The sequence below is a fragment of the Equus przewalskii genome, chromosome 15 (genome assembly GCF_037783145.1).
Source record: "Equus przewalskii isolate Varuska chromosome 15, EquPr2, whole genome shotgun sequence".
NCBI lineage: Eukaryota > Metazoa > Chordata > Mammalia > Perissodactyla > Equidae > Equus > Equus przewalskii.
Window position 1 is genome coordinate 45,205,049 of NC_091845.1, and position 23,702 is coordinate 45,228,750.

The window sequence follows — 23,702 nt, forward strand, 5'->3', positions numbered from 1 at the left end:
AATTCACATTGCAATATGATATTGATGTGGGGACAGCAAGCCAAAGAGTCGAAGAAAGATTTCTTGGACTCTCAAGGTCTGGCAGTAGTGCTCTTTTATTTAGAGAATAGTACGGAATAGCATGGGGACAGGACTCATGGGCAGTAAAGAGCTGCTGCTCTGAGTTGAGGGTTAGGGCTAAATTTATAAGGCATGGTTACGTGACTTATTTTCACTGGAAAAAGAAAAGATGATGTAAGAAGTCATTAGATGATTTCAGTGCAGATGGGGTCTGGTTATTGTGTGGTCGTATAACTTTAGGTATGAATCTGGTCATATAGATCGGCATGTAGGTGAGGATCCCCTGGGCTTCTCTCCCTGGGGCAGCCCTAATTCACACCATAAAAATCCACCGGGTCATATAGATCGGCATGTAGGCCAGGTCACCTTGGTCTTCTCTACCTGGGGCAGCCTTAATCCACATCAATATGATATCACAATTTGCAATTCTGTGGTATGTGATAAACATCATTGGTACATGTAATTGAAGGAACTTTGTATCAAAAGAGGTGTATTTGTAAAGGAGTCTGGGGAAGCTGAGGATTAACTGGAGGAATGAAGAGAGCTACTGAAACTGGAAGGCCAACATTAGGTCACAAGGAACATTTGTTGTAGTGACGTTATTTGTTGAATTGGTAGCTGCATGAAGAACCATGAAAATATCCAAAGAATTAAAAATTATCCATCAGAGTGTTTTCTGTTGTATGTGGCTCAAACTGGTTCAAGCATGGGCTTACAGGATTCATTTGCTAAACCCTCCAGGGTTAGATCTGACAGGACTTCAGGGTTCAAATGCTATGTTCAGGACCTGGTTTCTTTCTTCATTTCTGGGCTCTGCTTACTTTGTGTTGAGTCCATTCTCTCAAAGACTGTCCCCTGTGGTCCCAAGATAGCAGCTGCCAGCTTCTTACTGCTGTGGCTATAGCCTTCCTCTTTCCCACCAATAGGAAAGAGGAACGGGCCTTCTTTTAATTTTTATTGAGTCCCATTGGTCCTGAGTGGGTCCATGTGTCTATCCCTGAACCTATCACTGTAGCCAGGGGAACGGGATACACTGCTGGGTTCAGCCCCAGGTCATGGCCTCCAACCTTGGGTCCAGAGGCTGACAGTATGTAAAACACTGAAAGAAATAGATGCGGCGCACTTCAGGAGAAGTGTGAATGAATGATGGGAAGCAAAACCAGAAGAATTCCATTTTAGTCTTATCTAGGAAACTCTGAGATGGGTTCAAGGAAGTGATTCAGGGGTCTGTGAATTCCCTGAAGTTCTAAGTACAAGTCTGTGTTTACGTCCATTTTTCAGGGAGAGGGTCTATAACTTTGATTAGATTGTCAAGGGCCAACCCAAAAAGTTGGCTACTCTGAGATAGTGGTGGACATTGAATCAGACTGAATTGCTGTTTTTAAACTGAGACTTCATATTTGTACTGTCTTTTTGAGTACTTTCAATATAAGATGAAGAATCTGCTCTTTAGCTGCCTTTTATCAAATGATGGTGAACCCACTGGGATTACCAGAGATGGTAAATACTAACCAGAATTTAGTTTATAGCATTTCTTCAGGTATTAGAAGTTGTAGACCCCATTTCCCCTCCCAAGAAAGTCCTATGTCTGGGGCCCCAAGAGAGGTTGCCCCAAGTTCTGTCACAGAGGGCAAGCTCATGGCCCTGCTGGGGGCCCAGCAGCCCCTTGCTCTCCTCAGAGCCTGCCTCAGCAGCCCCTGTTTGCCCAGGGATGGAGAGCTGCTCATTCTGGGTGCGGACAACCCCTTTGGGAATTATCTCCCCATAATGATTCCAAGGCTTCCCGCAGGCTGATATTTTTCTGCTAATCCCAGGCCAGGGCCTCGCATGTGTGTTGTTGACAGCAGATAATGTTAGTCCTCTGGCTGATACAGTGGCGGATGAGCAAACATTGGGCGGCTGTCAGAATCCCCGACTTCCTGAGTGTCCACATCGCAGATTCATTGAAGTTTAAACACACAGAGACCTCCCGTCCTTGCCCTTTGCGTTTGCCAAGAGATGAGGTTATCCTCGAGTGAGTGTTGTAAATAGCCGCCCCTCATTTCCCCCTCCAACTTGCACTTTGGATTTTAATCAGGTTCAAAGCCTGCTTAGCATTTTGGTTATTTCCCATCTGTATGACCCACGAGCCACCTAAGGATGCTGAGACTTTAATGTGCACATGAATCACCAAGGATCTTGTTGAAATGCAGGTTCCGATTCAGCAGATTTGAGGTGGGGCCTGAGATTCTGCATTTCTAACAACCTCTCAGTTTTACTAATGCTCCTTCAAGGTCCACACTTCAAAGAGCAAAGGGCTAGGTCAATGGCTTTCAATCCTGGCTGCACATAGGAGTCACGCGGGGAGTTGTAGAAATACTGCTGCCCGGGTTCCACTCTCAGATGTTCAGACTTTCCTGGTCTGGGATGTGACTCCCAGGCTTCAGAAGCACCAGGCAGATTCCCTCAGCCCTCAGCCTCTGCCTTCTAGCTCCTCCTCACTGCCTGTCTGGTCTACTCACACTGCCTCTGCTGTATTCCTGGATATTCCTCTCCCTGGTCCTTGGCATTCATGGAGAGTTTATTGTGGACTAGAACTTTCCATATAACCTGACAAGGTCAGCACTACTTCTATCTCCATTTTGCACATAGACAACCTGAGATTTGGAGAGTGAAGTATCTTGTTCTAGGTCACACAGCTAAGAAGGAGCATCGTGACCCACCCAGGTCTTCTGTCCTTGGAGCACAAAAGCAGCACAGAGAGTGGGTTTAAGAGGATGGCCTCTGGAGTCACAGAGACATGGGACCCACTGCTTACCATGGGTGTGATCTTGGGCAGGTTACTTAGATCCTACAAGCATTAGGTCTCCCTTCTGTAGAATGGGGTGCTAAGAGTACCCACTTCTCAGGGCTATTGGGAGCATAAAAGAGATGACCCATATAAGCCATGGCCCCAGAGCCTGGACCACAGGAAGGGTTGTCACCCTCTCAACACCATGTGCTGCCTCCACAGCACTTCCTCTGGGCCCCTCTTATTTGGCACTGGGCACAGGCTTCTGGATTGTAACTCATCTTTTCTGGGCTCACATCAACTCTTCAGTGGAAAGCCAATTCCTTCAAGGCAGAAAGGTACAAGTATGAAATGCGTTTGAAGGTGATTTGTTTGATTCATGGTCTCCAATGGGTGCCCTTTGTCCTGTGGGGCCCAGCAGTGGCAGGTAGTAAATTCAGCAGTATTTGTCAATTGATGGAATTTATGTTAGTCAATGGAAAAATAATCGTGTTGGAAACAGAACTGTCATATAAATATAAGTAATTACCTTGTTAGAGTCATTCATTCATTGCCTTCTGTTTACTCAGATCCTATGAAATGACTGAGGACAACTCAGCCTGAATCCCCCAGCCACAGGCCAGGCTGATCTGCTGCCTGCTTCCCCCGTGGTAGGGGTGGAGGGCTGAGGAGGTGGGGACTCCACCTTGTGTGTCTCTCATGTATTCAGGTGACTACGTTAGAGGCTGCACACCCAGGACTTCCCCACTTTGAACACTGACAGTCTCACATCCATGGAAACCCCTCAGTCCCAGACAAATGGGGATGGTTGGTCACCCCACCGCAACCACTCACATCTGGGGCCACGTCCTTTCCTTTCACCAACCTGATGACTCCGTGCCTTTCAGCCTTCCTTCTTTGTGGAGGGCCCTTTGGCGTGAGGTGGTTCCTGCTGGTTTTTCTCATCCCCTTTGTGGTGTGGACCCACGAGTCCCTGGGGCTGGGAACAGTTGCTGCCTCCCACCCTGCCTGGGCTGGTGGGTTGTGAGGGGTCCCCCGTCTGGTCCCGGCTCAGCATTTCTCTCGGCACAGCCTGATGTCTTCCTCCCTCCGTTTGAGTGCCTTGTGGGTGGCCGAGGGAGGCTCTGTCCTGACGCTGGCAATAAGAAGAGCGTCCGTAAAAGAAAACACCTCCACTTCCCTCCCCCTTTCTCAAGGCTGCGACACACGTTGCCGCAGACAAGCACTCAGTGAGTACACGGAAGTGGGGCTGTCTTCTTTCTGAAGCCGTTTCAGATGAAGTTGAATATTTTTAAACTAGGCAAGCAACACCACAGCTGAAAATGCTTGGATTTGAAAATAAACGTGTGGCAGATTTACACAAATCCCCTGAATCAGTTAGAGACACTTTCGGCAGCAAGTACAGTACGTGACTGAGGGGGCTCACACACCCGAGCTTTATGTTTCTTGCATAAGAAGAAGTCTGGAGGCGGCAGCTGCTGATATCGACTCAGAGATCAGTGATGTCAGGCTCTGATTTGGTATCAGTTCCATTCTCTGGGTCCCTTCACGTCAAAAGATGGCAGCAGCAACTCCAAACATCATTCCTTGTGCAGCTGAGTTCAAAGAGGAAGCAGAGGAGCCTAGAACGGGGACTCTCCTTCCTTGCTGAAGTAGAAATCATTCCCAGAAGGCCCCTCCCACCAGCACACTTCCCCTTACATCCCACTGTCCAGAACTGGGTCATACACCCACCCATTGACAAGGGGCAGATTTCACCTTCTTTACAATCCAAGTCTCTTCCCAATGCCTAAACACTATTGAGGTTCTTTTAGGGAGGGATGGCTTTGGCTGGAGGACAAAAAGCGTATTCCCAGCCCTCTTTCTCTGGGACGCAGGAGCCTGAGTTCCTGTCCTGGTCCTGGTCCTATTTCTGCCTTGCTCAGGGGTGAATAACATGATGAACTGGATGCATCATCCTAAGCCAAGGAACGTGAGCTAGCAGTGAGGTTTCTGCATGAGACTGCTTTCCTCACTGGCTCCATGGCAAGAAACAAATTTGAAAACTGGTAGACAAGATCATTTCATAGGCAACTGCTACCTCAGATGTTTCTGAGTGTTGGCAGGGTTGACTGGCCAGCATCTTTTCTTGTCTCCAGGCATTTTTTGCAGACATGCACAGATAGAGATGCAGATGTTGACACAGATACAAATGTAATTATAGATTTTCTTGTCTGATGATGTCTGCAGAGCAGGTGCAGATCCATCTGCTGGGGAAGGCTCAGGAGAAGTCCAACTAGGACCAGGGGCTGCGGCAAATTGAGGGACCTCAGCCTCGTGAGAGCAAGCGAGGCTTTCCAGGGCACTCCAGCAGATGCACTGAAGTCTCTGCACAGGAATGGAAGTCTGGACAAACAGCAGTGGAGGTGTGGGGAACAGAGGACAGCTAATAACCAGACCTACCCTAAAAGGCCTCTGATCCACTCTCCTGATTCTAGGAGAAGAGACATAGTCCCTCTTGACTGGAAGTGTGTTGGGAAGAATAAGAATTCAGGATTATCTTTGAAAAGTTACTTAAAAGTACATAAAGTTGCAAAATGCTGTATTGTGATGAGTAGTAGTGGTGACCTTTACAAATTCAGTTGAAGGGTTAAAAGGAAGTAGAGATGCACCATCAGTACTAATCTGTAAATAATGTGAGTATAAGGCTTAAGACAGAGTGGCCAACCATCCTAGACAAACTGGGACAAGTTGATCACTCTAGCTTAAGGTAATAATCAAAAGCAAATTGAGCGCTTTGAAAGACTTGATAAAGGCAAATTATTAGAAAGCATTTTGCTAAAGAGATAAATGTGGGCAATATAACTAAGGAAGTTTAGAAAAATCTTGCAAATCTAGCAGAGAAATCTAGAAGACGTTGCTTTGCCTGTGTCTTTAAGTTCTTGCTTTGCTTTAATGTTACAGGAACCAGAAATGGAGCACAGCACCGTATGACTTACTCAGCAACATTAGTGCTCCAGTTCATAACTCATTTCTAAGAAAAGGCCATCACTAAAGATCGTTAAGCAAATCACATTTATGGGTTTAAGTTTCAGTGTTTGTGGCCTGATGTTTTCTTTTCCTTTTATGATTCTCCACTTTATCACTTTTAATTAATCAACTCATTGCCAGTCATAATTGAGTTAGCCAGAAAGACTTCAAAGTTTTCAAAAGGCTAACATCATCCTCAATCATCTCAACATCTCTTAATGTTTTGGAGCTAGAAGGGATCTTAAGGATAACCCAATCTGATGCTCTCTTGTCACAAATGATGTTGCTCAGGCTCCAAGAGAGGATGTCCTTGACCACGGCCCCACTGTGAGTAGAGGAGCAAAATAAGCACCTCTCCCACTGCTCTACACTGAAGGCAGTTGTGTGGGGGCCAGAAGAATGCTGTGGCAGGCAGGATAATGGTCCCCCACAGACGCCATACCCTTACCCCTGGAACCTCTGAATATGTTATTGACAAGGCCAGAGGGACTTTGCAGATGTGATTAAGGTAAAGGACCTTGAGATGGAGGGATTATCCTGGATTGTCTGAGTGAACCAGTCTGATCACATGTGTTCTTAAAAATGCGAGAGGAGGCAGAAGGTGAGTCAGAGAGATACAATAACGAAAGAAGAGGCAGAAGAGGGTCACAGCAAGAGAGGATTCTGACCCACCCTTGCCGGCTTTGAAGATGGAGGACGTGAGATAGAGCCAAGACATTCAGCCCTAGCAATGGAGAATGGCCTTAGCTGACAGCCAGCAAGGAAACGGGGATCTCAGTCCTACAGCCACAGGAACTTTGTTCGGCCAACAACCTGAATGAGCAAGGAAACGGATCCTCCTCTACAGCTCTCGGAAAGGAGCACGGCCCCATCAACACCTTGTTTTCAGTCTGGTGAGACCCATGTTGGACTTCTGATCTACAGAACGTTAAGATAATAAATTTGTGGTGTTTATGCTGCTAAGTTTGAGGTAACTTGTTACAGCAGCAATAGAAAACTAATACAAATGCGATAGTGACAGTCCTCTCCTTGTTTCAGAATATTCTGACGCATAGCAATTGATGTCATAGAAAAGATTCTAGAAGAGCAAGTCATAGAGAAGGATTTATGGTTTAGAAACTCTTGGGTGAAGGCCAACAGGTTATCAAGGAAGTGGCACCTGAAAGATCCAAGGAACTGAGTGTAGATAGAGCAACTTTCCTGCAACGTGTTCGAAGCTCTCACAGTAGCTGCTCCTCCCCTCCCCCAAGGAGGCACCAAGGCCCACAGAAGAACTAGTGGACAGTAAGTGGGTATACGGTGGGCAGGAACCAGGACAATTGTGACAATACCCAGCTGCAGGAGGCACTCATCAGCAAGTTCACTTCTTGCTCATCCAAAGACAGTTCTGTTGGAAAAGTAGGTTTTCTTCATTCATTCATTCAACAGAGTCACTGAGCACCTGCTGTGCACCAAGCCCTGTTCTAAGTACTGGAGATAAAGCAGAGCACAAAACAGACCAGGTTTCTGCATTCCTGGTACTTATACTCTGGTATAGGAGGTAGACACATGAACAAGGAAACAAACAAGGTGATTTCTGAAATTGACATAGTATGAAGAAAATAAAAACCACTTTCTGTGATGGGGCAGTGGTCAGGGAATCCTATTTGAGGTGGTGAGCTCCTCTGAGCTGAGTCCATGACAAGAAAGAGCAAGCTATGTGGTGGTTGGGGAAATCATGCTCCGAGCAGAAGGAACAGCAGGTACAAAGGACCTGTGGTGGGAATGAGATTGGCAGGTTTGAAGAAAAGAAATGTACAAGGTGACTGTGGCAATGTGAAGGTGCACAAGGGAGAGAGGTGTGCAATCAGAATGGAGAAGTGTTCGAGGGCTAGATCAGGAAGGGTCTTGTCGGCCAGGTTCAGGAGGTGGGATCTTATTTATAGTGCAAGGGGAATCCATTGGAGGTGGTGATGTGACTGGACGTGTGTTTTTAAAAAGGCCTTTCTAGCTGCTATGTGGAGAATGGGGGGAGGGGAATAAGAGGAGTATGGAGTATTGGAGTACGTTAGGAAACCTCTACAGAAGCCAGAGATGATGGTGATCTGGATCAGGATGGTGGTAGAGCAGATGGTGAGACGTGGCTGGATTTTGGAAGAACAGGGGATGCAGCTCCCGATGAACTGGCTGCTGGGAAGAGCAAAGGAGAGAGCGTGCCTTTTATGAGTGAGATGGGGCCTGCCCTTTGGGAGACAGACACTGCCTGAAAACATTGTTTGCTCTGTTGGGAAATGTAAACATGGACTTCTCTCATGTGCACTGGAATTCAGTTATTAAGCTAGGGGCATGGAGTGCAATCAGAGCTCAGAAAAACGAGAATCCACAGGGGATCCAGTGCTTTGCATATTTAATTCGTTTACTTTTTAAATCAATACAATTAGGTGAGTTCTATTTTAAGCTCTATTATAGATGAGGAAACGGAGGCACAGAGAGGCTGGGTAACTGTCTTAGGTCACTCACGGGATCACCAACATCCCAGCTACTGAGAGGGGATTTTTGGTTTTTTTGTGAGGAAGATTGGCCCTGAGCTAACATCTGTGCCAATCTTCCTCTATTTTGTATGTGGCGCTTGTATGTACACTGCTTGATGAGCAGTGTGCATGTCTGTGCCCAGGATCTGAACCCGCGAACCCTGGGCCACCGAAGTGGAGCATGAGAACTTAATGACTACACCACCAGGCTGGGCCCTAGAGCAGGGACTTGGATCCAGGCAATCTAACTCCCCATCTGAGCACTTACATGCTACGTTCTCCTCGACAAGGATTTGGTGTACTGGTCACGTCTGTAACTAATGATGCACTGGGAGCTTAAACAAATGTTAGAAAGCGTAATTCTTCTAATTCATGAATATACTTATTTTTTTCTAACATTTGCCCAAGTTAGACATTTAGGTCATTGGTTCTCAACAGCGGGCAATTTTGTCCCCCAGGAGACATTTGGTGATGTCTGGACACACTTGTTTGTCACAACTGAGAGGGCAGAGTTACTGGCATCTAGAGGCCAGGCGCGCTCCTAAACCATCTCGAGTGCATAGGAGAACCCCCCGAACAGAGAATGTTCCAGCCCCAGTGCCAAGGCTGAGAACTCCTCTTGTAGGTGAACATAGGCTGGAGGATATGCATGCACCCGTGAATGATGACAGACAGGAGCGTGCAATTAATTGTCCAATCGATATATATTTAGGCAGTGTTAGGGGTTGCTCTCTAGGGGACAGGAAGAAGATGTGTTGTAATTTGTAATCGCACATTCTAGTCTGAGAGATGGGACATAGCACAAAACAAGATAATCACTGGCGAGGCGACCTAGAAGTGATTCTGAGGGCAAAAGGGTCTCAGAGAGGGAACGTTGATGGAGGATTGCATCAGGCTTCAAAGAGGTGGCACCTGGGATGGCGACCTGAAGATGGAGCATCATTTGGGTGGGGAAAGCCCTGGTAGGGCCCTTTGCCTTGGGAAGAACCATTCGTGAAGACACCAAGGTAAGAATTAGCAGGAGTACGGGCGCTGGGGGAGTAGAGTGGGGAGGTGCAGAGAGGCACGGAAAGGGAACGATATGGGAATTTGGAGTTGACTGAATCAGTTTCTCCTGATGGAAGGAGGGCAGGGTAAGGCCAGATTATGGAGGGCTTAGAAAACCAAGCATGGGTTTGCTCGGGGAAGGACTAGGGAACTAAGAGCACTCTCCAAGTGAGATTTTGTACATGCCTTGGGGGCATTTCTCAGTCATGGTAGAAAATGCCACCTGGAGGAGCTGGTCTGGAGGGGTGGAGGCCAGAAGGCTGGGCTGCGACTCAGCTTGCAGTGATGAGGTGGGTTTAGGTGATGATGGGGTAGGTTTAGGTGATGGAGATGAGGCAGGTTTAGGTTGGGTGATGAAGTGGGTTTAGGTGATGGTGATGAGGCTGGTTTAGGTGGTGACCGCAGAAATGGAGAAGGATAAACTCAACAGTCAGTTCTCTGAGCATCCAAGTTACTCCCCCATTCACAGATGAGAAGTCAGAGACACTGTGAGGCTAAGTGACTTGCCTGCTGTTGCGACCAGCTAATAAGTGGCAGGCCTGGGCTGGACTGGGCTTTGTCCACTTGTGTGGACGGCAAGAGAAAACCTCCGTGGAGCTTGGTTTGTAGAGAATCTAGGGCCAAGACTGTGTAAAGGGTAAGACCCCGATTCCGAGTATATTCCAGGAGAAAAGGCAATGGTGGAGATAACTGAAGACAGCAGTAGTGGTTGCGCTCGAGTGGGTGGGCCATGATGGACTTTTTTCTTCTTTCCCTTTTTCTGTTTTCGGAAATGTATTTAATGAACAATTCTACTTTCACAATAAAGGGGAAGAGAGCATTTGAGCATCTGTATCTACTACTAAAGAGAAATGAGTGAGAAAAAGACCAAGAAGAAGCCACTGTGTTTTGCTGGAGGGAAGAGATGGGGGTGGGGGGAGGAGGCCCTCAGGAGAGCAGCCTCCCCGGGAAGCAGGAGGTCAGGGGGAGGAGGGGAGGCAGGGCTCAAGTGTCTGGGTTTGCAGTGACACGGAACCAAGAATTGGGATGGGAAGAAGCACCACGGTTGAGCCAGGCGGGACTCCCATTTTTCTGAACGCACTGAATTGCACACCCCTACCCTCACAGTCCCCTTCTTGTCCTTCAGAGAAACCAGTGTCCCTGTGATCCTGGTAGGACTTATCTGTGACTCTGCCCGCTCATCTGGCAGCTATCGCCCTGAGCTGCTAGGAGCCTGGAGAAGATGAAGGCTTTCGTGGTTCTGTCCCTCATTGGGTACCTGGTGGTTCCAAGTGGCGCTGCTGTCTTGGGGCGCTGTGTGGTGGCTAAGAAGCTCCATGAAGGAGGCCTGAGTAATTTTGAGGGCTACAGCCTTGAAAACTGTGAGTATGCCTTCTCAGCCCCCTCTCTCCTCACCTCCTTCCCCTCTGTCCTCTGCCCAGGCATCCCCAACTCCAGGCTTCTCTGAGCCACACACCTCCTGTTCCATCTTAGGGGTGTGCCTGGCTTACTTTGAGAGCAAGTTCAACCCCATGGCTGTCTATGAGAACACGCTTGATGGCTACACCGGCTTCGGCCTCTTTCAGATCCGCAACAATGTCTGGTGCGACAGAGGCAAGAACCGCTGCCACGTGTCCTGCTCCGGTAGGTCACCGCCCTCCATTGCGCACCGGGGCACCGGGGACCGCAGCATTGAGCTCAGAGGTGTGCCTTTCCGAAGGCCGGAGTTTACAAGCTTGGAGCAGGGAGCAGGAGGGCCAGGGGGCTGGGCTGAGCCGAGTCCCAGGTGGGGCCCTGGAGAGGCTGAAGGCCCCACTGCCAGGGGATCAGGGAGAAAGAGCTGCAGAGTCAGGCATGCGGCCTGGGATGGAGCGATGGAGACCCACGTCCAGGTGGGCAGAGAAGGCATCGGGATGTTGAGAGGAGGCGAGGAGGAGGCGGCCAAAGTCAGAGCCCATCCGACCCTGAAGGGTGAGAGCAGAGGGCACAGTGGGCCTGATTTTACCACACTTGGCCACCACACTCTTCTTTAAGGGGAACAGATGCTGCCACTTTGACAGGCAGAAATGGTCACTGGGGGGAGACAGGAGTGGGCCGTCCCAAGGGGAGCTTGCCCTGCTGCTTTTTGGGGCTCCCAAACACTGTGGTCAGGAGGAGGTGCTTGCCCAAGATTCACTCATCCTGTGAACATTTACCGAGCCCCCACTAAGTGCCAGGCCTCCTGGAGTTGACATTCGAGTGCTTGCTAACTGCCAGGTACTCTTCTAGGCTCTTCACAGGTATTAATTCGTCTAATCTTCACAATGACCCCCAGGATGTGTGCACTGTTACTATCCCCATTCCATAAGTGTGGAAATTGAGGCCCAGAGAGAGTAAGTACGTGCCCAAGGCCACATAGCTGGTAGGTGGTAGAGCTGGGAGAAAATCCAAGCAGTGTGACTCCTGCCTCAGGGCAACTATGAGGCTGCACGGCCAGAGCTCCTCCTGATGCCTGAGGCTGTCACTGTGCAGCATGAGGCTCTAAGGGTGCCAGCATCCTAGGGTCTTCCTAATGAGCAACCTCCCTCCCCGTGATGGGTGAGAAATGTCCCAGAGTCGGTGGCTTCTGAGCTGGGTCTTTAGGAGGCAGAGTGGAGAGGTCATGGCACAGGCTTACAGCCTTACAGTGTGGTCCTGGAGGAACCTGCCTTGTGTTGGGTCCCATGCTCAGCCTTGGGGCTCCAGAGAGGAGAAAGATAGTTTCCAGATTCAAGGAGAAGCAGAACTGCAAAGTAAGAGGGAAAGGCGCAAGAGCCACGCAGGAACTTCGTGGGAATCCCAGCTGCTCCCACGATGTGCTACATGCACTTGTGCAAGTCACTTCCTAGAGCTTCCTTGTCTGTGAAGTGAGGACGACATTACCTACCTCTTATAGTTGCTGTCAGCATTAAATGGAGTCATGTATGTGAAACACTGTGGAGGACCCATAGTGAATTACAATAATCACAGTCTAGGGAAGACATACACATTAAGAAGGTGACTTAATTACTGTGATGGAACTTTCAGTGTCATCTTGAGCTTCCTGGTAGCCAAAGCAAAAAGAGAAACACAGTAAACCTATAATTTATATCTCATAAGAAGAAATATATATATATGTTTGTATATATTAAAAAATATATAGGTATATGTGTGTGAATACACACACAGAGCCAGAATCCATGGGAGAAACATATAGTTATCTGTAACAGAGGTGGTGGTACTGGGTCCTGTAATGAAAATATGGTGGACTAGACATCCTGGAAAATCCTCCCACTAGATAAAATATAAAACAGAAAAAAATCTTTTAAAGTACCTGGGTGAGCTGGCAAGAAAGTAAGAGAAATCCCTTGAGGCTAAAAAGAGGCCCAAGAATCCAGATAGGTGAGTGAGGATGGAAGACAACGAGGACCCTGGGGCATCTGCTGATTCCCTGTAGCGTGATGCACAGGTTTGTGGTCACCATGTAGACTGGGCCTGAGCAAGGTGAGGAAGTGTGTTGGAGACCTCCATAGAAAGCCAAGAGCCCCAGAGAGCTGCCCTGTCAGCTGAAAGAGGTGAGCTGGAAACTCCCCAAAGTGAGGACATTCCAGAAAGAGGGGAAACCGTCTTCCCTGAGGATGTGGAAGCCCAGCCCATAGATCTCACAAGGCACCATTGGGAGGCGCTACCCTGTGCTAAGTGCGGGGGGCAGTGCAGAGGAATCGGGTGCTTTCCCTGTCTGGCAGGGTGGGGAGCAGAAAGAGCACAGGCTTTGAGGTCAGAGTCTTGGCTCCACCTCCTACTGGTTCTGTGATTTGAGCCTCAGTTTTCTTATCTGTGAAATGGAGATAATAATAGTGCCTAGCCCGTAAGGCTTTTATGCGTTCGTAGAGCACTACGTACCGTGCATGTAAAGGGCTGAGCACCGTACACGGTCTAGTGCTTGATGAATACAACTCTCTTTCATTCAGAGGATTTATGAGGCAGTTGGGGGTTAGGATGTATGTATTACACATGGGTGTGCATGTATGCATGTGGGTGTGTGTATGGGTGTGTATAACAGATAAGTGCTGAATCAAAGTGGCATTTTACACAGAAGAAGGGAGAGGGCTCAGTGGGCTAGGTGGTCAGTGACAGACTTTTAAGGACTGTACTGTTGCGATGAGCAGATCCAGGTTGGGAGACGAGCTTGAACAAAGTCTGGGCAGAGGAACTGCATGTGATCCTCAAGCTGTGGGTACTGGGGTGGAGCACCCACCATTGGGTGGGCACCGTCTTTGCCTCCTGCCCCTTGACGTGTCTTGAATGGTGCGGTGGTGGAGGAAAGCAGTGGAAGGCGAGGTTGTAGAAGTGGAAAGGCATGTTGGGCCAAGTTGGACTAAGGCAAGGATTTGGGGTTCTGTTTCACAGGCAATTAGGGGGCACTGAAGTAATGTTTTAAGGAAAAGCAAGCGATCAGACTAGATGACGGAAGGCGGGAGACTGCAATGTAGGCAGAAGGAGGGGATTGCAGTAGTCAGGCGGGAGGTCTTGGCTTCCACCCTCCAAGGTGGGAATGGAGGATGAATGCATAGACACGTTGGCTCTTCAGAGGTACCTCTGGGCCCTCTCACATGTGGTTCCTTCTGCCTGGAACAATTTTCCTGCCGTGATTCCCTCAACCCCCTTTCCTTACCTCCTCTTTTAGATGTCACTTGGCCCAATAACCCTTCCCTGACCCTTCAAGTCTGCATTAGGTGCCCCCACATCAAGCTGCCTTCCCCATCACTCCAGGTATCCTTTGTACTATAACGTCGACCATCTTTGTCTACCCCCTCCCAGACTGCAGGCTCTTGGAGGGCAGCGGTGTCTGTCGTTCTATCTCCACAGCCTCTTATGTTGCCTAGTGCAGAATATTCACTATATATATTTTTTTATGAAAATATTATTATAAGAATTACAAGAAAAAAAAATCAATACATTTAGTAAAAGATGACCACATCCTGCACCTCCCAGTCTTGTCTGAGAAAAATCCAGGGGTAGATTTATTCTTGGAATCACATGGAAGCCTCTCCAACGTGAGCACCGTGTACCTTCTCTAACGTCACTCTGACCTATCTGCCACGTGGTGGTGTGGTATCATCCCACTTTATTTTCTCCACAGCTTTACTGAATCCAAATTTACAGAAGACAATTGAATGTGCCAAGAAAATTGTAAAGGAAAAAGAAGGGATGAGAGCATGGTGAGTGGTACATCTTTAAATAGCCTGTATTAATGACTTTCACATTGTCTTTAATCTTAATCTTGGCCTAATCTTGGTTACTGCACCTCTGCAATCCCAAACTAGTAGGCTCCTAGCCACCAAGTTAAGCAGTGGAACACCACTGAGTTCTGTGACCCCAAGGCTGCAGGAGGAAGGAAATAATTATCAGCAAATTGCCGTAAGTTGAACATGTTTTTCCCCTGTCAAATCTTGTTTAGGATTATACAGGATGCCAGGATGAGCATCTTTGAAATAAATCTCTGGGTGTATCTCTGATTATTTCTTTCATATTAATTCCTACAAAGGTTTTTGAAAACTTTTAGGGTTCTTGACGTACATTGTGAAATGACTCTCCAGCAGACTTGTACAAGTTTATACTAATAATAGTTTAATAAAATGCCTATTTACTGCACTCTCACTAGTTACAAAACCTTTGCCATTTGAAAGATGAATAACAAATTTGTCTTATCCTCTTTTACATTTTATGATATACATTAGGGTATTTTCCCATTATGTTTGTTATATATTTACATTCTTTTGTAATGTTTTTCACTGTCCCTGTCCTTTGCCCATTTATTTTAATTCAGGTCATCATGTTGGTTTGAAAGAACTCTTTATATATTAGGTTTAGCAACTGATTGTTATATATTTGTTGCCAAAAATAGCTGCAACTCTGATTTCTTCTTTAACCATACATTTGCTTAGGAAAGCCTTTAAAATTTACACGTGGTTGGGCCTGTTTTTGACTTCTTTCACTCCATATTACATTTGTTCACATGGTTGTGTGCAGTTGTGATTTGTCCATTCTCATTGCTGTAAAGTATTCCATCATATAGATACATCATAATTACTTATCCATTCTTTTGATGGTGGCATTTGGGTAGTTTTCACTTTTTTTAGTGATGCCATGAACATTCTATACCTGTCTTTTGGTGAACATATAAATGGATTTTTCCATTGATTATACAAGGAATAAAATTGCTTGTCATAGGATATGCATATTTTCAGATTTGGTGTATTCTGCCAAACAGTTTTCTAGAAAGATTTTGTCAGCTTACACTCCCATCAGCAGTTATGGGTTTCAGTTACTCCAAATTCTTGCCAATGCTTGGTGTTTTTTAGTTTATTCTTGTGACTGTGTAGTGGTATTGCATTGTGGGTTTCCTTTCCATTTCCCTGGTGACTAATGAGATTGAACACCTTTTCAAATGTTTCATGGCCATTTAGATATCCTTTTTTTGTGAAGTGCCTGTTCAAAATCTTTTGCTAATTTTTCTATTGCGTTTTCTGTCTTTTTCTTATTAATTTGTCAGGAGTTATTTACATATTCTTGATAGAGGTTTTTTGTTGGAAACAAGGATTGCAAATATCTTCTTTCATTCTGTGGGTTACCTTTTCACCTTCTTAATGGAGTGTTGATAAACAGAAGTTCTTACTCTTAATTTAGTCTAATTTATCATTACTTTCCCTTTCTGGTTATTTTTGGTTATTTTAAGGAAACATTTGCCTATTCCTAGGTCATGAGGATATTCTCCTTAATTTTTTTGAAGGCTTTATTGTTTTACCTTTCACATTTGGCTCTACAATGCCTTTCCTTTCTTTTTCTTGCCTTATCACATTGGCTAAGATCACCAGTAAATATTGAATAGAAGGGATGACAGTGGCATCCTTACTATTCCCAATCTCACAGGTAGGAAGTTCAATATTTTATCAAGTGTGGTGTTTTCTTTACGATTTCTGAGATACTCTTAATCAGATTAAGCATAGTCCTTTCCATTTCTAGTTTGTTAAAGGTTGTTTTTTTTTTCTTTAATCATGAATCAGTATTGAATTTGGTTATTATGTTTTTAGTTTCTTTGTACTTCCGTGTTAGCCTATCCATCTTCCTTTTGAAATTCAAACTGTTGTCTTTTTTGTTTCTCTTCTCTTCCATGGCTTTCTCCAGAGATCGTGTCTGGTTACATCTTACTGAGGATGCCACTTTTAACAAATTTATTTCTGGATCCTGCAATATGCTATCTTCAGAAGGACATTCCTCTGAATTTCACTACAATGCCCTCTTTTCTTCTTGTGATATTTTCCCATGGGTCCCATGTTAGTTTTTCCCTTCCTTGAATAGGAAAGACTTACTTATATTCAGTATTTGCCAAATAGATAGGTTTGTGACTTCTTCTTGTCTCTGCTCAGTTACTTGGGTGATAGTCAGACCTCCTTCTCAGATATCCATCTTGGCTTAGATTGGCATGTAATGCACATCCCATGGCCCAACTTCCAATTTGGAGATTTTTATGATATATGTGTCAGTTTCTTTCTCATAGGCTGAACCAGTGGAGTACATGAAAACCCTCCATTTCCAGCATGCATTGCTACCACCTCCATCTATACCATTTATCATGGTGGACCTATATTATCCAGTAGACACTGTGTCACTACCAATTTCCACCTTCTCCTGTCTTTCAACCCTCTCCTCCATCCCACATTTCATAATTGACTGCCTGGTTTATTCTGGGCATTGTAGTCTCCAGTGAGATCTAGAAACAATGTCGTATCTCCTCAGCTCCAGATTATACATCTAAATATATCTGAATTAGGGTTTATCTTGCAGTTGATGTGTCCTCCCCCTAAAGTTGTTAATAAATCATTCTTGCATCTTACAATAGAAGCTATCTTAGAGGAAATCCTCTAATGATAGTTACAATTTCTTGGCTGCTTTAGTGTGTAGGCCTTGTAGGTTTATATAAATGTCATTGTTTAATCCTCACAGATATCTCTGCAGTGAGTATTTTTGTCCATTAAAAATGAGGAAACTGAGGCACAGAGAGGTAGAGTAACTTACCCATGGTCGCAGCACTGAAATTGATCCTGGATCTGTGCTATTCCAAGCCTCAGCTTTCACCAGGCAACTCAAAGAGATGGGAATGGTTTGCACAGGATATCTGTGCTCTGGTCATGTAGAAGGCAACAAAAGGATGCTGTCCAGTTCTCTTTTGCGCACAGACTCAGGATTTCAGAGCAGGGTTGGTCAATGGGGGAGGGGAGGACTGCAGGTAGCCTCATTTCACTGGTGGAAGCCTGAGTGGCATTCCTTACTGTAACCCACAGGCCCTGTAGGCAGTGGAGATCTTGTCCAGAATCTGGCAACAGCAGATGTGTCCGTCTCAGAGGTCCAGGCTTTTGTGGTTGCTTTTTTATCTTTTTCTGCGTCTTTGGGAGCAAAGTTCAGCCAGAGATTCTGGGCTGTTTCTCTTACCTCTGTATCTCCAACATCTAGCTCTATGCCTGGCATGTAACAGATGTCCCCTGAATGTTCATTAAAAGACCAAGGCTGCATTTGGGGCCATTAGCCAGAAGCCATTTTTAAAACTTTTACTTTTTAATTTATCATTTATAAAAATAAAAATAATACATACTTTAAAATTAATAATAAAAAACTTATCAGCAGGCTCCTGTTACTATGTCTTACAAATCAGAGAAAAACATAGGCACAAATATCTTAAAACACGCATGGAATCCCAACGTATACACTCACATGCACTTAGCTTTTTTTCACTTATTAATAGAGCTTGTGACTCCAGCACATTATCACCCAGAGGTCTCTGCCATCACTGTAACAACTACTTAGTACCCTGCTGTGTGGACGCTGCAGGGGATTATCTGCCAGTCCCCTGTTGATGAACATTTAAGTTCTTTCCATTTTTGTTGCCACTGCTGTTTCAACCAGTTCTACAGTGAGCATCTTGCTCTTAGAATTTGTACTTTCTTTCAAGTGTATCCTTAGGGAAATCCTTTGCAGAAGATTTGCTGGGACCATTCAGTGCATTTAAAAGTTGGAGGGAGATCACCAAATTGGCATTCAGGGAGGGGCGTCTGCACTACAGTGCGTGAGGGGCCTGTATTGCTCCAGCTCACTAGCCTGGAGCATTAAAACTTGTGTGGTTTTTGGAAATTGAGACTTGTGAAACCATACTATTCTGTTTTATTTTGCATTTTTAAACTATAAAAAAGTTGAGCATCTTTTCATGGGTTTGTTGGCCATTTTTCTGTGAACTGCTTGTTCAAATTCTTAGCCCATTTTTGTATGGGTATGATAATGTTTTCTTTTGTTTTTACTGATTTTATATGAGTCCTTTATAAACTAGGGTTAGTAGACCTCTGTCCATCATATCCATGTGCACTATTTTTCCAGGTTTGTTATTTGTATTTTGACTTCGTTTATGGTATTTTCATCATGCAGGAGTTTTACATGTTCACAGAATCAAAGTCCTCAATCTTTTGTTTGTGGTTCTGAGTTTTTATGAAATCTCTTGTTAAAGACTTTTCATACTCCAAGATTATAAAGAAATCAGCCATGTTTTCCTCTGTATTAGGACAGTGCCTGGCACAAAATAAGCCCTATAGTAAGTTTCTGTTAAATAAATTAGAAAATAGAATTTGCATGGTTTCATGTTTTTCTACTAAATTTTTGGCCTTCTTATAATTTATTTTCATATAAAAAGTGAGATAGGGATCCAGCTTTATATTTTTCAAAGGTTTAGTCAGTGGTCTCAACACTACTTATTTATTAATCCGTTTTCCTCACTAATTTAATACATTGCATTTTAAACTGGGAGTTGCCTTATTAATGTTAACTGTCTTCTGAGTGTTCAAAATATCTTTCGTACCTAGTCTCAACTTTCCCATTAATTTGGAAGCTTGGCTGGCCCTCAGCATAGGCACTAATGAGCTAAACTCATCTTTATTGTAGTACAGCACTGAGCAGGGCTATGCCAGGCCGGCTGATCAAGGCCTTCTGACTTGCTCAGGATTCCCAGGGAAGTGAGCTCTTATTAAGCTAGTAAACAGCCACGTCTTTCCCAAAGCTCAGATCAAGCGGCTTTGCAGAGTCGGGGCAGACAGGAAGGGAGACAACCAAGGCCCTGTGTGCCCTCGCACTTCTGCAACGCCTGCCCAGGGCTGCGGAAGTCCTTGCGATTTCTGAAAATATGTACGCGTGTGTTTTCCCTGCTGCCTTATAGCCGTGAGGGGCCAGGGGCCCGCAGCCCCTTCTTCAGCTGTGGGAACCCCTACCCATGAAGACTCCTGGGGGCCTGCCCGGCTGAGGGATGGGACTAACTAAACAGGATTTCTAATGGCCTGCAGTGGGCCTGGTGACTCCAACAGCTTCTAGATTGAGATAGGAGGACCTGGGGCCTGGGTGCTGGCATAGGGCCTGGGAATAGGGGGGTCACTTTTAGGGGCACCAGGAGAAAAGCTTAGAGAAACTCGGTCCTGCTGAGCAAGGCAGGGTTGAGGAGACGGAGGGAATCTTGGAAGGTGAAGCAGGTGCGGGGAAATTTGAAGGAGGCCCTGGCCCAGGAGATGAGGGCTCCCATTTCAGATCTAGGGTCTGCCACGTACTCACCAGATGACCCTGGGCAAGTCACAGAACTTCTCTGATGCTCACTTCAGAGAAGTTAAAAATCCTTACCTTGCAGCGTTGGGGGGAGATTTCACAGTTTGCTGTTCAGCTTCCCCATCTCACAGTGTGGATTTATAGAAAGAGGGAGGGAGGTTGTGGGCATGAGCACGTAGGGAGCACCAGCAATCATATTAGGATGTGGTGGAGACAGCAAGAGAGACATACTCGAGGTGCACAAAAGCTTTCAGAAATGTGCCCACAGCAGGGGTAACAAGCTCAAATGCTCCAGGGGCCAGGCCGGGGGTGTAAATGGGCCAGTGGGAGCTGCGGAGGCCTGGAGATCCCAAGCTCTGACAGCGTCCCCGCTCTTCGCTTTCGCTCCTGTTCACTCTCCCTGGCTTTCACCTCCGCAGGCCCTCCTGGTCCCTGAACTGTCAGAACTCGGACACTCTGGCACGGTGGTTGGACGGATGCAAGCTGTAGCCACCGAGGCGGCCCTCGCAATCCTCACCATGTGCATCTTCTGCATGAAGATGCTTTTCTGTTTGCTACCTTCCCTCGACCTTGTTGCATAACTCACCGCTTGACAGCTCCAGATGGAGAAGGACAAAAGTTCGCTCTATCCACGGATGCAGGATGCAGAATAAACCAGCTAATTATTCAGCCCAGGTCAAAGTCTCCACTTATATTAATACACTGTGGTTGTTACTATGTTAACCATTATTTACCATTATCATGATTTATGTCTCATGCTGGGACACACAGGTGAAAGTGAGGAGACCATAAAATCCTCTTTGCACTTCTATAGAGAGGATTCAGTGACAGTTGCACTTTCTTATAAAAAGTTAAGTTCTGGGGGCCAGCCCAGTGGCATAGTGGTTAAGTTCACGTGCTCTGCTCTGGCAGCCAGCGGTTCACTGGTTTGGATCCTGGGTGTGGACCTACATGCCGCTTATCAAGCCATGCTGTGGCAGGCATCCCACATGTAAAATAGAGGAAGATGGGCATGGATGTTAGCTCAGGGCCAATCTTCCTTAGCAAAAAAGAGGAGAATTGGGAGCAGATGTTAGCTCAGCGCCAATTTTCCTCAAAAAAAAAAAGTTAAGTTCTAAAAAATTATCAGTAATGCATACTTGCACTAGAGAAATCGTGAAAAATACAGAAATGGAAAAAAGAAGAATCCTCCTATAATCTTAATGCCCAAAGACAATCTCTATCATGCCTTCATTGTACTCCCTTTTGGTCTTTTTTCTGTGTAGGGCTTTTTCTTTTTTTCAACATTGCTGTGATAATGCTGTAGATAGAGTTTTGTACCTCGCCTTTTAGAAAGAAAAAGCATAGTAATAAACCTTTCCTCCTTGTGTATTTCAATTTTAAGTAGAAAGGTGTTTATTTCTAAAGCTTAGTGGCTTACAGAATCCTTGCATGGGACGGAGCAGCAAATGTCAGCCTGGGCTTCAAGGACCCACCCACCCAAGACATGGGAGCAGAAGTAGCAGCCAAGGTTTCTGCTGCCAGAAGCCAGGTCACCTGCGGGAACCTAAGCTATGACGGGGTTTGGAGAATACAGTCCTTAACTGTTCAGCCCTTATACAGGAGGAAAGCACTGGAGTGGCATCGAGAGAGCCCATCTATAGCATCTGCCTCACCATGGTGTTAGAGAGTCTTCAAAATGAAATTTCAGCGACAGTGTTCGTTGTATGAATGCACCATATTTTTTTTCACTTTACTGTCAGATTTTTAGATATTGCCATTTTAGAAACAATTACAAAGAATACTATTGTGGCCGTTTGTGGCTGCCTCTCTTTTCACTTTTACACTTTTAAAATAACGCAAACAACACATATTTAATAAAGAAAACTTTATTTTTACAGATTGTCATAAAGAAGGAAGTTAAAAACCCATCACCCTCCCACTGAAACAGAAGTTTTCATCACTGCTCTGTAGACGCACTTGAGAGAACCCTGACGTAGGGATGATTAGTGTCAATCTTTTCACGTGTGCCCTTCCCTACCTCAGGGTGTCTGCACATTTTTTTCCTTACATAGATGGACTGCCACTGTATATACAGTTTTGTGTCTTGCTTTTTTCATTTAATGTTTTGTGGTCTCATATTTCCAGGTCTATGATGGGGTCCCAGCACTGTTTTTAATAACTGCACAGTATCCCCCTATGTGGACAAACTATAATGTGTATAACCATCCTTTGTTACTTTGTTCAATTTAGATAAAAAGGAAATGACATAAGTGAATCATGACCCCCTTAAAGGCAGTGGGACCGAAAGCAAGCCAGCCCTCCTTTTTGTTTGCATCTTGGTTACTTTCAGAAAGGGGAAGAAAGAGCTCTAAGTCAGAATTTCAGGGGCAGAACTTTGACTCAAGTTTAGTAATGACTGATCAGTTTAATCAATTGGTTTCACGTGGCTTTCCCCGCTCTCTCGAGACGAGGCAGTTGGATAGTCCCGAAGCACATAGCTTGAATCGTACAATAAAGTTCCTGCTGGCGACGCGCTTGCTGTTGAGAGCAACGAGAAGATTTTGAGAACTTGAGAGCAACTTTCTTATTGAGCTGGGAGCCCCACACTGTTTCCGAGGGTGAGCCCAAGCGTGACAACACACCCGACCTCAACCCAAGCTTAATGCAGACATTAATGACAGCCTGCAATTGATTCAAACACTATCTCCTCAAGTACCACATCCAGCGCACTGCCGCCTCCTTCCAGCCCGTTGCTTCCGCCGGGCTCATCATCGTCCTCTAATGGCCACTTGTGTCAATAGGGGCGGGAGGCTTGAGGACAAAGCAAATGTTAGTGTATTGATTGGAAAGCCTCTCTAGGGTTTCCCAACATCGCTCCGAGCTTGGCTCCTGTCCCACTGGTAATGCACATCACAATCTAGCACTCATTCCGGAGCCACATCTCCCTGTCTGGTTTACAGAGTGATCAAAACTAGATTAAAAAATCTCAATAACAACAACTCCTGTTATTATTACTTCTATCACCAGCAGCTACCATACTAACTCCAATTTCACAAATATTACACATGAGCCTTTACAGACAATATTTTCATACCCTGCAAAACCTGACAAGGTAGGTGTGAATTATAACCACATTACAGGTGGAGAAGCTGAGGCTTGGAGGGGCTACAAACTTGGCTTTACTCCAGCCTGGTAAGTGATGGAGAGGGAACAGGTATCTCCCCGAAACCTATAGCTCCCGTACATAGTCGCCCCTCCAAACCCTGGTACTATATTGGTGTTAATTTTCTATTCCACCTATTAGCTGGAAAATTGGGTCTCTGGCTTTTTTTAAGAATTTGCATTGAAGATGTTTTAGGCAACTAGCGCAGGACGATGGGTCATTGTCATAGTGCCCAATTCAAAGGCTGGGAAATTAAGGCCCTAAGAGCTGAAGTAACTTTCTCAACTATGCAAAATAAGTCAATAGAGAAGGCAGTGTGGTGACCTGCAACATTTCCAAACTTCTATCATGATAAAACTCACCTGGGTTGGCTGTTAACATGCTGATTCCTGGGCCATGCCCCATAGCTACTGAGTCCCTATCTCCAGGGATGGGGCCCAGGAGTCTGCGTTTTTAAAAGTGTCTCTGGATAAATCTGATCTTTGGGAAAGTTGGGAGAAATTGGTTAGTAGAAAGCGTATGGGTTGGGAAGAGTCAGAAGACATAGGGA

At 45.7% G+C, this 23,702-nt stretch overlaps 1 protein-coding gene across 2 annotated transcripts; it reads left to right on the forward strand.

Annotated features, from left to right (window-relative positions):
- Positions 1-6,906: 6,906 nt before the first annotated feature.
- Positions 6,907-20,681, forward strand: LYZL4 (lysozyme like 4). Of its 2 annotated transcripts, none has more exons than XM_008531376.2 (5): positions 6,907-7,237; positions 10,523-10,757; positions 10,870-11,019; positions 14,516-14,594; positions 20,427-20,681. In XM_008531376.2, the coding sequence occupies exons 2-5, from the start codon at positions 10,619-10,621 to the stop codon at positions 20,494-20,496; spliced, it is 438 nt and encodes a 145-aa protein (XP_008529598.2). In that variant the 5' UTR covers positions 6,907-7,237; positions 10,523-10,618; the 3' UTR covers positions 20,497-20,681. The 2 variants fall into 2 exon arrangements, with proteins under 2 accessions (XP_008529598.2, XP_008529599.2); XM_008531377.2 differs by having other exon boundaries at positions 6,936-7,123.
- Positions 20,682-23,702: the final 3,021 nt, after the last annotated feature.